Here is a 16,769-nt window from a genome sequence, read left to right on the forward strand (position 1 = left end):
TGTCTGATTATATATCAACATCTAGCATTATTTCATATATTTGAATATGATCTTAGAAGAAGAAGAAGAAGTGATTTTTATCATAATTTTAAAGGAGGAAGAGAGAAAGAATAGAGAAGAAGGAGGAGGTAAAGCAAAATGCAAATATACAAAAAATACATAACAAAATATATCAAATCAAGCACATATATATAAGGAAGGGGAGCATACATAGAATGCAATCATTGGAAGGATAAACATTTAGAATACACACATATATATATATATAAAATACAAGGATCAAGGAGACATACATATACAAATATATACCAGGGATCACAAACAAGACAATGCGTAATACATATTTTATTATAAAAGGGAAATTTAGAAAATTTTATTATGATAAATTTGTTGGATTGTCTAGAGGATAAAAGTTGGGGGATATGGATATATATACAGTGAGATTCACATTATGAAGTCAGTGTAAATGATAGGATGACATGGTTTCCAATTCTCCTTCCTTATTGCCTTCTATATTTATTATTCATTTATGGCGATTTTGTCAGAATTAATAGAATTTCACACTCTCTTAATCACCTTCTATAGTGTATAGCTATGATTGAAAACTTCCCAGGATACCTGGTTATTTGATTATTGTTAGAAATAATGATCTCATATCTCAAGTATACTACAATGAAATTATACTTACATACCTTCACCAAGAAAGTATATCTTTATATAATTTTCAAAATACATTATAATTTTGAATAATATTGTACCATATTTGGTGAACAAATATATTGCATTATATTCTGTGGAGCATGCATATAATTTGTCGATGATGCAGAGTTGTAGAAGGATGGAGCTATCTGCTTTGTTGAATGACCGACAAGGATAGCAACACAATGTTAATCAGTGACTGACTTTATAATGTTGTCCTCACTATATGTAGGCTAATGTTATGTTAGGGATATCTCAAACATTTTGAGGTATATAAAATGATACATGAGACATTTATAAGGATTTTATATTGGAAATTTGGCAAAAATTAAAATATTGATTTGGGTGGGAAAATTGGGGCAATTTTATGTTATCATACTGAGTGATTGATTATGTTTGGAGGATAACTGGTTATTGCACACTACTATAATAGTTGATTATTTGAAATCATTAATTTGGGAAAAATAAGGTTATCAATCAGGTACCATATGGTTTGACTGTCCTGAAAGGGAAAATGTAATTCTGTGTTATTTTTACCAATTTTTTTCTATAAAATATGAAGATATAGGCTATATATTATGTTGTTTAGGCTGAGAATGTAATATCAGGTTTATGTGATTAAATAGTGTTAAATAGGTATGACGATTCAGGCTATGAAAGGATATTAGGATTATGTGATTAAATAGTGATAAGTTGGTATTAATTTAGCTTTAGGGATTAAACAGAGATTATTCCATTCATGTTTAGGGAAGAAAAAAAGGGTAGTTTCATAATGAACAAAAAAATATCAAAATCTTGATAGTTTTTTCTAAATTTGTGAAATCTGAATGAGTAACAATAGGTAAAATTCCTATCAATCTTCTATCAGAAAAAATCGATTTTTTTAAACCAAATCAAGAAAAATAATTACAAATTGGATCAATTTTTGAAAAATTCCAAAATATGAGTATTAGAACAGTGTGACTCACAACATGCTGAAATTAGTGAGAAAGGTTCAAAAAATGAAGAAGAAGGATGATTTAAATATATTGTAGATGATATTTGAAATATGAAATAACATAATTAAATATCTAATTTTTCTAGTTCATGAGCTGAAGCTATGAATCATGATGAATTAGAAAAGGAATTATGGTGGAAATATATAGCTGAAGCGAGAATCTACTTTGAATGAAAATTTGGATTTCTACAATTTGAGTGAGCAGAACTATTGTTTGTATAATCTCATCAGATCTAGCAATTTATTAATTTTCTTCTAATAAAGAGTCATTCGAATAAGTTTTGACTAAGCAAGCATTAATTCGATAATTTATTTTAAAATATTGAGTTCTTTCAATCAAGAATTATTATCCAGAAGTCTCATTGAGGCAAGCATCAATTTGAATAGGTAATACTTCAATTAAAATTAATGGAATAATAGAAGACAAGCATATCAGGTACAATATGGTATTGTCTCCGAGTTGAAGACTCCTCAAGTAGAACACTTCGTGCCAGTTGCACCAAATCCGGTTAAATTTCAACTGTGATTATTCCCACAACAAACAATCAGAGAAGCCATCTTCCCAGATACGCCTTTCCTGATTGGTTCTCGTAGAGTTAATCCCCATCAAAATTCAACAAGCTTTTGTGCAACCAAGCCTCTCAGTTCTGAAGAGAAAAAATGCTAAAACTATTTGTAAGCCATGCCAAAATAGCCTACTATCATCTCTAGAGATTTTATTATAATTTTCATCAAAATTTGATGGTTCTACAAAATTAAATTTACATAAAAAACTCACCTTACACCATGGTGAGATAAATTTCTGATGAACTTTTGATATTTCCACATAATTCCCTTGATATTCTAGGATATTTCTATGATGATTCAATGTAACTTCTACATTTTCTCATGATATTCCAGAATATCCCTATGGAATTCCTACATTATTTCCATGACATTCTAGACTATTTCCATGAAGATTCTATGAAATTCCTAGATTATTTCCATGACATGATGAGCTTATAATATTTCCACATAATTCCCTTGATATTCTAGAATATTCCTATGATGATTCGATGTAACTCCTACATTTCACTCTTGATACTCTAGAATATCTCTATGGAATTCCTAAATAATTCCCATGACATTCTAAACTTTTTCCATGAAGATTGTATGATATTCCTGGATTATTTCCATGACATTTTACCTTATTTTCATGATGATTTTATGATATTTCTATGATAGTTTTATGAATAAACTCACCTCAGACAGAGAGAGAAATTCTTATGAACCACCACAGATCTATAGCATAATGCCATGAGAGCAAAAACTATGAAAACTCCTCCAACAACCGACATGAGAGTTCCCACCAGGAATACTGTATTAGTGCTGTGGTAGTTTTCTGTTGTGGGGAATTTTGGTTTGTCAAGTTGGTAGTGGAAAAATAAATAGCAGTGGCAGAGCGCAAATATTAATGGAATATCATGGAGATAATTTTATTATCATCATATCGGGAATTTTGGGATGTCAAGTTGACAATAGACAGATAGAAGAGGATAGTGACAGTATTTATAAATGATCAGAAAATTGTAATCATTATTGGGAAATATTGATTTGTCAAGTTGATGGGAGAAAAATAGATTATGACGGCAGGCGTTATATTAATCAAGGGAAGGATGTAATTATTATCATTATTGAAGAATTTTTTTTGTTTGTATTATTTGGGAAGATGAATTGGAGGTATGAGAGTTGAGGTTATACAATTGTTATTATGTTGAATTTTTAGGGAAATTTAGTATTGTGAAGTTGGCAGATTTAGTGGTATTTTGTTTTATTTGTATCATAAAAGTATGAAAGAGTAGCATGATTGATGGTATATAGATTGATGAATGAAGATTATAGTTGGTGAGTATTATTATTATTGAGATCAATGATCAAGGGGTATGTAAATGTGAATGTAAATTGAATTTTGTTCCAAACATAACAAAAATATGGTTTTGGGAAATTTTGGTTTGTGAGGTTGGTAGTAGCCAATTATTATGGACAGACAGGCATAGACACAGGGAAAAATGAAGATTACAGGGAAAAATGCAATTGTTCCATTGGAAGTGAACATTTTGATTCCACATTGACAATATTCATGAATAGAATATTTAGTTCATTTATCAAAAGATTTTCATGAATTTTTCAATGAATAATACAAAAATAGAATTACAAAAAAGTGAGTCACAACACAACATCAAATTGGGAAACATTACAACATCAAATGGGGAGGATACATTTATTGTGAAACATTTATTTGCATGCAGTTTTTAGGAACAAAATGAATAAACAGAGATGTGAGGAATATAAAATGGTTGGAAAAAACGGATTTTATCAAGCCATGAGTTGATAATATTATTGCATTTTCATGACAGTGAAAAGAAGTAAATTGATAGGCATGTGTCACAATTCAGTTCATTTTTTGGTAATTATACATTTTCCACAACAGGTGTCGAAATTCATTTTGGAGCAAGCAGTGTGATCAAACCAGTGTCATTATATGGTTTCAAAATTTGATTATTTGAAGTAGAATTTTTTGCAAAATATACATCAATTGGTTGAAAAGTATTGTTTATGTTATATTTTTGGAGAATTAGTAGTTTTTATATGAATTTTATATTTTGGAGTTGTTTCCATTATTTTTTTCAAGATTTAATTCGGATTGAATCAATGGTATATTGGTATAAGTTTTGGTAATGGTTTTTGAGGTATTGTTCAAGTTATTTTTAAGTCAGTTCAAGGTTTTCCCAGGGTATTCCAGAGTTTTTTGTTGGTGTTTTTTGTGATGATTTGAAAGTATTTCATTATTATTTTCCAAAGTATTTTATGAGTATTTTCGAGGTATTTTGAGGGTAATTTAGGGTTTCGGGGTTAAAATTTTACCATATTTACGTTTGATGACAGAGAGAGATCCCGAACCATGCACAGACATAAAAAAACAAACAAAACAAAGCAAAAAAATCAGACACAGAAGGTTACACACATACAACAAACATCAACAACACATTTAAAGAGGAGAAAGTGGAACGAAACAAAATCAAAAACACACATATCGGAAAATAAAACAATATACAATAGTAGGCAAGAGCAGAGAAAAGTTAGTTTGTGTGTGAGGAGAGAGAAAGAGAAAGAGAGAGAGAGAAACAGGAATGGAGAAACAAACATCAGTAAATTAATTATTGATCAGCGGCACAAGACAAACAATTCTTTTTTCAAAATCCAAATAAATTTGAGAACTTTCTTATGAGCAGACATAAATAAATTTGATAGGCAATTTAAGAAATGATAATAATGAAAACATAATTTGAAAAATTGTAGTTTTCAAGATATAAGCTTATCAATTCTCCAATATTCTTGAAAAACATCAATAACTAGAAAACTGCCAGTAAATCTGATCACAAGAATATAATTGGGCATCGACTATGAAATTTTAACTTTATACATTAGCAATATGAAGATTGAAACCCAAATCTATAATATTATAATAAAGGAAAGAATCTGCTTATACAGGTAGGGGATAGGAAATTCATGAATGACGCATCATCACGTCTCAACTACTCAACTCATTAACTTCACATTTTGCATATTGATTCTTGATTTACCAAGGATGGTTATAGATATATTTGTATTTCTTAAGGATTTCAGAACGTCAAGTCTTCGGTTTTTCCAGTTTCTAATTAGACCCTAGCAGAGTACGGGTTAGATGTTAGTACTTAATAGAACAATATAAAATGAATGAATGATTTTCCCTTCAGATATTGCCTTCAAAAGTTTTCAATTTCTCACACTGAAGATTATGACACCATTGGTGTTGAAGCATGTTTTTGATTTTTGAAAGTAAATAAGTGATATTTTGACAACAACCTAGAGTTTTCATTAATAATTATTCCAATGAAACGAAATTAAAACTCATGATATTGGAGAAATATTACTGCCCAACGGAAATCTTATTAATCCGGGAAAATTTTGGAGGAAAACAGAAAAAAATTCAAAGCCAGTAACACAACATAGCATTGGCCTCTCTCACACACAATTTACAAACAAAACAAATTCAAAACCAAATTTGAACACACATTTCCAAACCCAAAAAATATCCAACAAACATCACCATAAACAAATACAATACACAGTCATATATACAACAATATCGATTCAAAATATATAGATATTTATTCCAGAGTCATAGCAGAAAACCATTACAATCATATAGCTGCAATACCCAATATATATATTCATAATATTATGATTAAAATAGTTTACAAGACATTGTATCATCCAATATCCACAGTTAAAGCCAGATTACCATATATCAGTATCAGTGGAAATATAATTTACATGGGCTCTTATGGGAGTATTCACACTCGAGCGAGCGTGCAAGTATAAATAGTCCCATAAAAGCCTATGGAAATGATATTCTCACTGCATCGGATACGGACACTGATACAGATATATGGAAGCTCAGCTTTATATTAAACTAGAATACAATGTATTGGATTATTGAGAATATGTAGTTCACAATACATAGTATTGGAGTCCAACTGTTTATTGCTATGGTAGACGGAAGTTTAGTGAATTTCGTACAAGGTTTTTTGGAAATTTTGCATTCCAAGGATAATATAAAAGAAAAAAGGAGCCTCCTTCATACGCCAATATTAGAGTGAAAATCAGACTATAGAATTATTCATCATAAATCAGCTGTCTACTAGACTATAATACTACCCGTTCAAAAACATCGAACATCTTGAAAATGTATCTTTCCATCAACGTTAGTAGACAGTTGACTATAATACTACCCGTTCAAAAACATCGAACATCTTGAAAATGTATCTTTCCATCAACGTTATAGACAGTTGCAGCCAGACCTGATAACAGCGCTCACACTCACATTCCGGGACGACACGTCACGGTACGATAGGACAGAAAGCTCTATGTTTATTTAGGATTTTCTCTAGACATTCTATTGATAAATTATATATTAATTTTTGAGAAAACATAAGAACAGGTCAATGTAGTTTACTGTGAAAGGGAAAAGGAGCCTCCTTCATACGCCAATATTAGAGTAAAAATCAGACTATAGAATTATTCATCATAAATCAGCTGACAAGTGATTACACAGATGTGTGGAGAAGCCAGTCTATTGCTGTATTTCCATAAGGTCTATAGTTCCAATCAGGTACTTGTGGACGAGAATACTGCGCGAGGTCTACTGTTCACAAAACTACTAGTAGATTATCATATTATTCTAAAAATTTGGTTGGAATTGCTGCGAAGCCAAATTTCAGTCTACCATAGCAATATTGTGGAGTAGATGATTTCTATTTTAAATTTTTTCTTAAAATTTAAAATATATATAGTAATACACACAGACGGACAACAACACAACAACACAACAACACAGAACAACATTCAATAGCAAACAACATTGACAACACCGCCGGAGAAGCAAACAACAGTCAACAGCCAGAGAGAGAGAGATAGAGAGAGAGAGAGCGAGAGCAAATGTTGTGAAGTATGTATAGATGTTGTGTAATGCTTATATAGTGGTTGTATTATGATGGATAGCTCTTATGGTATACACCCAAAAAAATTGAGGAAAGACCCTTTAAAAACTAACGAAATTAATCAAATAAAAGCTCTTTAAAATTGAAATTTCAATATAGATATAACAGAAAATTCGAAAAATAGTATGTAGACCTATACCACTACCTCTCTTTCCAACCATTCCAATCCTAAGATCCCATAGCAACTATTTCTTTCTCATATATCCTGGGTATAGGCACTACCTCCGTAAACAAAGCCGTAATAAATTCGTGTGACGTCAGCACAGGTAGGCCTCCTACACCAATAAAAACACATTGATTTCAGCTGATCTATATATCAGCTAGTGTTTCTATTGGTGTAGGAGACCTACCTGTGCTGACGTCACACGAATGCACTACGGCTTTGTTTACGGAGGTAGTGCCTATACCCAGGATATATGAGAAAGAAATAGTTGCTATGAGATCTTAGGATTGGAATGGTTGGAAAGAAAATAAAGATAATGAGGGGAAACATGCGTGGAAAGGGTAGTATGAGAAGAAGTATGGAGAGGAATAAGATAAGAAAAGGAATAGGTGTGTAAGAGAAGGAATGAAGAGAAGGAGAGTAGAGGAGAATGGGTTGTTGAAGAAGTAAATGAGAAAAAGAAGTTGAAAAAGTAAATGAAGAGAGAAGTGAACATTGTGGTAAAGGAAGGATGAAAATCACGAATGGGTAATAAGGGAGATATATCGATAATACAAGGGTCATTCTATAAGAAATGAGATAAGAAGAGGAATAGGTGTGTAAGAGAAGGAATGAAGAGAAGGAGAGTAAAAGGGAATGAGTTGTTGAAGAAGTAAATGAAAAGAAGAAGTTGAAAAAGTAAATGAAGAGAGAAGAGGACAATGTGGTAAATGAAGGATGGAAATCACGAATGGGTAATAGGAGAGACATATCGATAATACAAGGGTCATTCTATAAGAAAGATTATATATATATTCAAGATTCAAGTGTCATCAAATGAAAAAAAATAATGAAGATTCAAGGGTCATCACATAGAAAAATCATATTGAGGATACAATGGTCATTCTATAAGAAAAATAATATATATTGGAAATTCAAGATTAATCAAATGAAAAGAAAAATTATGATGATTAAAGGGCATCCCTTAGAAGAAAAAATAAATTGAGAATACGAGGGTCATCCAAAAAGAATCATCCTGGGTGGCAAAAACATATTGATGATATCCCATAAGAGCCATCCACCACCCCCACCACCTTGTTCAGTATGTTTGATGTATGATTTAGGTGTAATCCGAACGTGACTGTACCTGTAGCATACGGCAATCAGTGCAAAACCGAAGAAAACTCCTTTCACTACGCCAACCATTATTATCACTAAGATAAAAGTACTTAGTTGGTCTGTATCTCCATTTCCTGTGGAAAACACACCACAATATGCTCAAAATGTGGTTCGGAGGTCACTTAAACACACTATGGGGCTCCCTTACATGTACCCTTATGGTCTAGGAGCTCAACTTGTTCATTAAAGTGAAAGAAAATAAAGAATAGCCAAAACAAGAAATAGAAGTTGGATTATGAACTGTATCTTGTTGAAAAGACACCACATCATGCTCAAAATGTGGTTCAGAGGTCACTTGAACACAATATGGGTTTCCTGACATGTTCCCTTATGGTCTAGGAGCCCAACTTGTTCATTAAAATGAGAGAAAATAAAAAATAGCCAAAAACAGGAAAAAAAGTTTCATTTTGAACTGTTTTTTGTTGGAAAGACACCACATCATGCTCAAAATGTGGTTCGGAGGTCACTCGAACACAATATGGGTTTCCTCACATGTTCCCTTATGGTCTAGAAACCTATTTTGTTTATTAAAATGAAAGAAACGGAAATAAGAATAGCCAAAACCAGGAAAATAAGTTTCATTTTGATCTGTTTTTTGTTGGAAAGACACCACAAAATGCTCGAAATGTGATTTGGAGGTCACTTAAACACACTATGGGATTCCTTACAAGCTCCCCTATCATCTAGGAACCCATTTTGTTCTTTAAATGAAAAAATAAAAGCAAAAACTAGAATTAAGTAAAAATATCCCTCATCAATGGATAAAATAATTGAATTTCGAGGTTATGTGTGAAATTTGGTCCTCTGTTTCTTGTAGAAAATACACCACAGAATGTGGTTTGGAGGTCACCTAAACAGAATATGGGTTTCCTCACATATTCCCTTATGGTCTAGGAACTCAAATAGTTCATTAAAATTGGAGGAAATTAGATAAGAAGTTAAATTTCGATGATTTATATGAAATATGGACCTCTATGTAATATTTGAACACACAACATGTAAAAATGTGGTTAGGAGGTCACATAAACACATTCTATGAGTCTCCTTACATGTCCTCTCATGGTCTAGGAGCCCAACTTGTTCATTAAGAAAGAAAAAAATTGGAAAATTGAAATGAAAAAAGAAAATGAAGTGAGAATTACTCATCAACAGATAAATTGATTGAATTTTTAGGTTGTGTGTAAAATTTGGTGCTCTTTTTCTTGTAAAAATCACACCACGAAATGTTCAAAAGGTGGTTTGGAGGTCACTTAAACACAATATGGGTTTCCTCACATGTTCCCTTATGGTCTAGGAGCCCGAATTATTCATGGAAATGAGAAAAAGAGTAATGAGAAGTTGAATTTCGAGGATTTATGAGAAATGTGGACCTCTATGTAAAAACACACAACGAGTTGAAAATGTGGTCATCATAAGCGACTATGTGGAGTATTGTGTTCAAATGTGTCTTGTCTTGTCTTGACTAAGTGGTGTGTGACAGGACATGATTAGGCACGTTTAGTCACAATACTTCACATAGTTGCTTATGAAGACATGTCTAATTGCAATGACCAATCAGTGTGTGTTGTGTCATAAGCAAAAATGTGGAGTATTGTGACTAAACGTTCTAATCATGTCCTGTCACACACCACATAGTCAAGACAAGACAAGACATGATCAGACACGTTTAGTCACAATACTTCACATTGTTGCTTATGACACAACACACACTGATTAGTCATTGCAATTAGACATGTCTTCATAAGCGACCATGTGAAGTTTTATTTATTCATTCATCATTTACAATCAACTTATAGACAAAGAAACAGACTACAGTCCAAAACATCCTCTCTACTATGGAAATCTTCGAGTATATCTCCAGTCTAAGAATCTTTTTGCTAAAAATTTATGTAAAAATCTTCAACACTCGGCCTCTGCACACAGGTTTTTCAACCCTGCAGGGACCCTCCTTATATATTATATGATTACTAATTATAATACCTACTGTATAATATATAAGTATCAAGAGAAATTGAAAATTAAAATGAAAATGAGATTCATTGATTCCTTTCACAAAAAACATAACAAATTACAATTTAAAAAAGTAGAAACTAAGTTGACCACTCTAACCAGTATTCGTGGTCATGAATGGTCATAAGTGATGTTTATACTTTAAGTTTAAAACTTTGTAATTATCATTAAGGATAAATAAATTTGAATTTGAATTCTTTTCATAAAATAAATTTGTGACTAAACTTGTCTGATCATGTCTTGTCTTGACTTACCAGTGTACGCCAAGCCTTACTTATAAATCTTCATCATACTATCAATCCCTCTATATAAATGCGATATGTTTCACACCAATATTCACTCAAATATATTTAGACACAAACACAAATCAGAATACTTTGTAATATCGATTACAAACTTCCGATATATCGATAGTGACACAGAATATCGACAGGCGGCACAGGAATGACTTACCATATGGAGTGTGATTTGCCTCTATACAAATGCGATTATATTTCACACCAATATTCACATAAAACTCGAATATAGACACAAATACAAATCAGAATAGTTTGTATTATCGATCACAAACTTCCGATATATCGATAGTGACACAGAATATCGACAGGTGGCACAGGAATGACTTACCGTATGGAGATCGATTTTGCAATGCATCATGGGATTGTGTCATGACCTGTATAATTATATACCTTGCCTCTATACAAATGTGATTATATTTCACACCAATATTCAAATATAGACACAAATACAAATCAGAATAGTTTGTTATATATATCGATCACAAACTTTCGATACATCGATAGTGACACAGAATATCGACAGGCGGCACAGGAATGACTTACCGTACGGAGTCACCTTGCTCTTCATCTGCTTCTCCAGATCCTCTTTGGCCCGAGTGGCGTCCAGGTGGTCCTGCGGCGACAGGGTGGCCTCCGTCGAAGGAAAGGTGTAGAGAGAGATGTCAACTTTGAGTGAACAGTCTGGTCCACCCCAGCCCATATTGCAATGGCATTTGTTCGTATTTGAACAGACCTGAATTGAGAAAAATAAAAGTTTGTATCAAATTTTGTTCAGATTCGAACAGACCTGAATATTGAGAAAAATCTAGGTTTGTATCACATTTTGGGGGTTTCGTATAAAAAATTGAAGGTTCCGTATCACATTTCGAAGGTTATGTACCTGAATTGAGAAAAATTGAAGTTTGTATCAAATTTTGGGGGTTCCATATCAAAATGTTGGTCAGATTCGAACAGACCTGAATTGAGAAAAATTGAGGCTTGTATCAAATTTTGGGGGTTCCGTATCAAAATGTTTGTGTTCCGTATCAAAAATTAAATTAAATTATATATTATTAATTAATTTCCTTCCCCAAGCATTCATAATATTTGAGAATGACATTGTATGTATTCATATATAAATAAATAGAGTGTATATAGAATGTTATTGTGTCTGTATCAAATGTTGGAGGTTCTGTATCACATTTTGAAGGTTATGTATCAAAATATCGGTGTTTTGTATCAAACGGTTGTTAGAGCTGTATCAAATGTTGGAGCAGGGTTGCAATATTGTAGGCTGCGGCCTTGTATTAAAGGAGGCTATGATGAAGCCTCTTTTCGTCCATGTGACGTAAATAGTATATTTCGCACCTAGAGCAGAAAATGAGATTTTTCCAGCCCGAAATCGGTTTTCAAGTCTGAGGCCATAGGCCAAGGACTAGAAAAGATTGAGAGCTGGAAAAACATTTTTGCCCGTGGTGCCAACGATATTTTTCGCCACACTACAGGTATTGCTGACAAAATAAATAAAGAATACTCGTTAAGCTATCGTACCTATCTCTTGATTTTAGTGGTAGAAGATTTGCAGTCAGGATTTCAGATTCTTTTAAAATTTAACTTGGAATACCACAGTCATCTTTAAGCATTTTTGAAAATTCGGACAACAATAAATAATTGAATAAAACTGGTTGCAAAGCAAATTAGTTTGATTCGAAACTGGAACTGAAATCATGGCGACTTCAGCTGATGATGAAAGTGGACACTCGCCCGATCTAGCGGATGACTCATTAACTACTTCCATGAGCGGCTGGAAAGAGACAACTTTCTGGCCTAGACCGGAAAAGAAACCCTTTTCTGACGTCGTCTGCAAACAAGGTCTTTCAGATCTACATAAGGGACTGGAAAACAGCTGCTTTCTGTGCAGTGTGGCGAAAATATTATAACAATAACAATGATATACTATACCTGATATGCACACACTTTTTCATGAAACAAGGATACATTTTTAAACAATTATTTTTCAACATTAAACTTCAATGTTCAAAATTTATTGCCATAAATATTGAATAATAATAATGTTTATGATAAACTTACCCCATTTGCTGAACACTCATGATTCTTATGATTACTGGGACAGTGACCTGGATCCATATAAGGATAAATGCTCACACACGATTGGTTCACACAGATCTGTAATCATAGAACAGATATTAACTTCAGAAAATGATTTATAAATCTTCCTTCTGACGGTGTTTTTGCCTCACCTACTGTACTCATGTTTGTGAGCATAAATTAAATCTTTAATTCAATAACTACTAGTAGTTCTGTGAACAGTAGACCTCATGCAGTATTCTCATCCACAAGTACCAGATGTCAACTGTTTCAAATGTTAACAAACACAGTTCACGTTTGAATTTGTATTTCATATGATATAATTCATCTAGTTCCGTGATGATCTCTCTATCTGATGAAAATTAATTTTTTAGGATCAAAAATGTTATAATTTCTCCAGCATTATTCAGTTCATTTGTTTATTTTTATTCACCTATTAAATTAGTTTTTTCGAATGTGAGAATATTGATACTGATGGGCACGCATAATAATACCATGACTGCAAAACAAAATATTGAAACCAAAGACCTTAAAGCTGCGATTGGACCAAATTTATTTAAAAAATGCTAATAACTCAATCCTTTTAGATTATATTAGATTGAACATAACTTATCATACACATGATGAACATATGTGTTTGTCAACTTACGTTTAATCTAATAGGATCTATAAGGATTAAGTTATAACCATTTTGTTAATAACTTTGGTGTAAACCCAGCTTAAAGATGCATACCTTTTCAATGTCTTTGATTGAAACTATAGACTTTATACAAATACAGTAATAGACTGGCTTCTCCACACATCTGTGTAATCACTTGTCAGCTGATTTATGATGAATAAACAATTCTATAGTCTTATTTCTACTCTAATATTGGCGTATGAAGGAGGCTCCTTTTTCCTTTTATATTATCCTTGAAATGCAAAATTTCCAAAAACCTTGTATATACATCGACGCGCAATTAAAAAAGGAACATACCTGTCAAATTAATGGAAATCTATTACCGCGTTTCGCCGTGAATGCGCAACATATAAACATTTAAACATTTAAACATTAAGAGAAATGCCAAACCGTCGACTTGAATCTTAGACCTCACTTCGCTCGTTCAATAACTATTATTTATGATATCATGGATGAGGATATCATTTGGTTATTATTTCTAAAATAACAATTCCTTAAATTTTATGTATATTTCTTAGTTTAAGTGCAGTATAGTGTGGTCCACGTTATAATGGCAGTGGATGAAGGTGGAAGAATAGCGATGCCGATTCTCTGCATTGATTAATTATATTTCTACACTGTCAAAAACATGATTGTCATCGTCGTGTTCCTAGAAAAGGATAGTATCACCGGCTTTGTTGAATGATAGACAAGGATAGCAAAACCAAAATTGATCAAATACTGTCATTATAACGTGGACCTCACTATAGCATGTAGACTACTTTATTTACTTTTTGTAAAACTTTTTTGTATTTTTTCTGGCAAAGAAATGCATTCATTCATTCATTCATTAAAAACATGAAGTAGGCTTCTAGACATTTTAAATTTTGTAACATTTCAAACAACTATAGTGAGGTCCACGTTATAATGGCAGTGGAGAAAGATGGGAGAACAACGTTGCTGATCCTCTGTCTTGTCAATGCCTTCTATAGACGGTAGCTGATACAGGTTTATCGATGTAATATTAACTGTTCATTCTCGCTTAAAATAGTCAATTATACTCTATCAAGCAAGGAAAGATATTTTTCAATAATTTCAGCATGATTTTCCACATTCAAGATGAAATATTTTGTTAATCATTATGTCTACATTGGTAAAAGATAATCTGGCAACAGAGCAAAGCGGGAAAGAGATAGCGCTATCCGCTTTGCTGAGTGATAGACAAGGATAGCAATACCATTGCCAATCAAACACTGCCATTATAACGTGGACCTCACTATAGTCTCGACCTACTTTTGTTGTTTTGAAGTTCAATTGAACGAGTGAAGTGAGGTATAAGATTCAAGTCGACGGTTTGGCATTTCTCTTAATGTTTAAATGTTGCTCATTTACGGCGAAACGCGGTAATAGATTTTCATGAAATTTGACAGGTATGTTCCTTTTTTAATTGCGCGTCGACGTATATACAAGGTTTTTGGAAATTTTGCATTTCAAGGATAATATAAGAGGAAAAAGGAGCCTCCTTCATACGTCAATATTGGAGTAAAAATCAGACTATAGAATTATTCATCATAAATCAGCTGACAAGTGATTACACAGATGTTTGGAGAAGCCAGTCTATTGCTGTATTTCCATAACGTCTTCAGTTTTAATCAGGTATTTGTGGATGAGAATACTGCGTGAGGTCTACTGTTCACAGAACTACTAGTATGTTCTTAATAAAAAGGTTCTTCATGTTTTAATAATACATTTCAATAAAATAGCTCATACAAGTAGAGTGATTCCATTATTTGTATCAGTACAGTATCATTACAACATGAAACTCACTGTTGTATCTATCTATTTCTAAGGCTCAACTGACACTTAGGCGACTCAGATGGAGAAGAGACTGGACTCTAGTGGAGAGCATGTGTTTCCAAATGGTGACCAGTCGACTCTAGTCTCCGCGACGTCACCATTTCAAAACACATGCTCTCCACTAGAGTCCAGTCTCTTCTCCAACTGAGTCGCCCAACTGTGAGTTTAGTCCAAAGGTGCGTACAGATTACGCGCCGCGAACATGAGCAATTCAATTTTAATCAGCTGATGCCAAGCTTTTCATATCTATATCTTTTACCGTTTCTGTAAAAATACAGATATAATCAGCTGATTAGAAGTCGCACCTTAGGAGAAAAATTTCTGGGAAATTGGGAAAATTTTCAAAATCACAATTTCAGACTCACCAGATTTTCACCACAGGGCGTTCCATCTCTTACTAAACCATGAGGCGGAAGATCGCTATCCTTTTTTGTACCACTGGTTGTTCTGAAAAATAAATGAAATACATACAATAAAATACAAATAAATAACATACAAATACATAACATACAAAAATATTGAAATAAAAAGTTTTAGTACCATTTTATTACAACTTTCAAATATTTTAACGTCTAGTTCCAACCATAGGACATAGGTCATAGGTCATATTTATTAATAAAAGGGTACTAGAAGTTTTTATTTGAATCTATAAGCGAAGTGATTTTATAACTTATAAAACTGGAGTAGTATTTAAATATATATCAAATCTATGATTTCAGTGAGGTCCACGTTATAATGGCAGTGTTTGATTAGCAATGGTATTGCTATCCTTGTCTATCATTCAACAAAGCAGATAGCGCTATCTCTTTCTCACTTTGCTCTGGTGCCTGATCGTCTTTTAACAATGAAGAATTAATAGTTAATTGACAAAATATTTCGTCTTAGTTATGAAAATACATTATGAAAATCATTGAAAATTATAATTTCTTGTCTTTCTATCCTTCTAAAATAGACACAATCTGAAAGTTTTCTATCCGATGATGACGTCATGATTTGGCAATAGATGTTGGCTTCAAAGGCTAGACTTCCCAGTGTGTCAAATTCTATAACTGGTCTAAGGTTGAAATCTATTTCCAATGTAAGTTTTCAAAATAGAGATGCTTCCCATGTTATTTAAATGGAGTTACTTTTATGCCCTAGGGAGTTTTTCTTTTTTTTTGTCCTGAGAGCAAAGAAGTGACACTTTAGAATTGTTCCAGTTAGTAGAGTGAGTAATTCAGACAGTAGCTGGAGGAAAAATATTTATAAATTTTTGTAG

At 32.6% G+C, this 16,769-nt stretch overlaps 1 protein-coding gene across 1 annotated transcript in view; it reads right to left on the reverse strand.

The window, feature by feature from the left end:
- Window positions 1–2,934: 2,934 nt before the first annotated feature.
- Window positions 2,935–16,769, reverse strand: part of LOC111060576 (disintegrin and metalloproteinase domain-containing protein unc-71) — a gene marked incomplete at its 5' end in the record, with an annotated part of 47,189 nt that continues 33,354 nt past the window's right edge. Inside the window, 4 exon segments of the mRNA XM_039440424.1 lie at window positions 2,935–3,077; window positions 11,452–11,641; window positions 12,979–13,074; window positions 15,877–15,958. Of these exon segments, the coding sequence (XP_039296358.1) occupies window positions 2,935–3,077; window positions 11,452–11,641; window positions 12,979–13,074; window positions 15,877–15,958 (511 nt within the window).

This window comes from Nilaparvata lugens, chromosome 14, assembly GCF_014356525.2.
Source record: "Nilaparvata lugens isolate BPH chromosome 14, ASM1435652v1, whole genome shotgun sequence".
NCBI classification, from domain to species: Eukaryota; Metazoa; Arthropoda; class Insecta; order Hemiptera; family Delphacidae; genus Nilaparvata; species Nilaparvata lugens.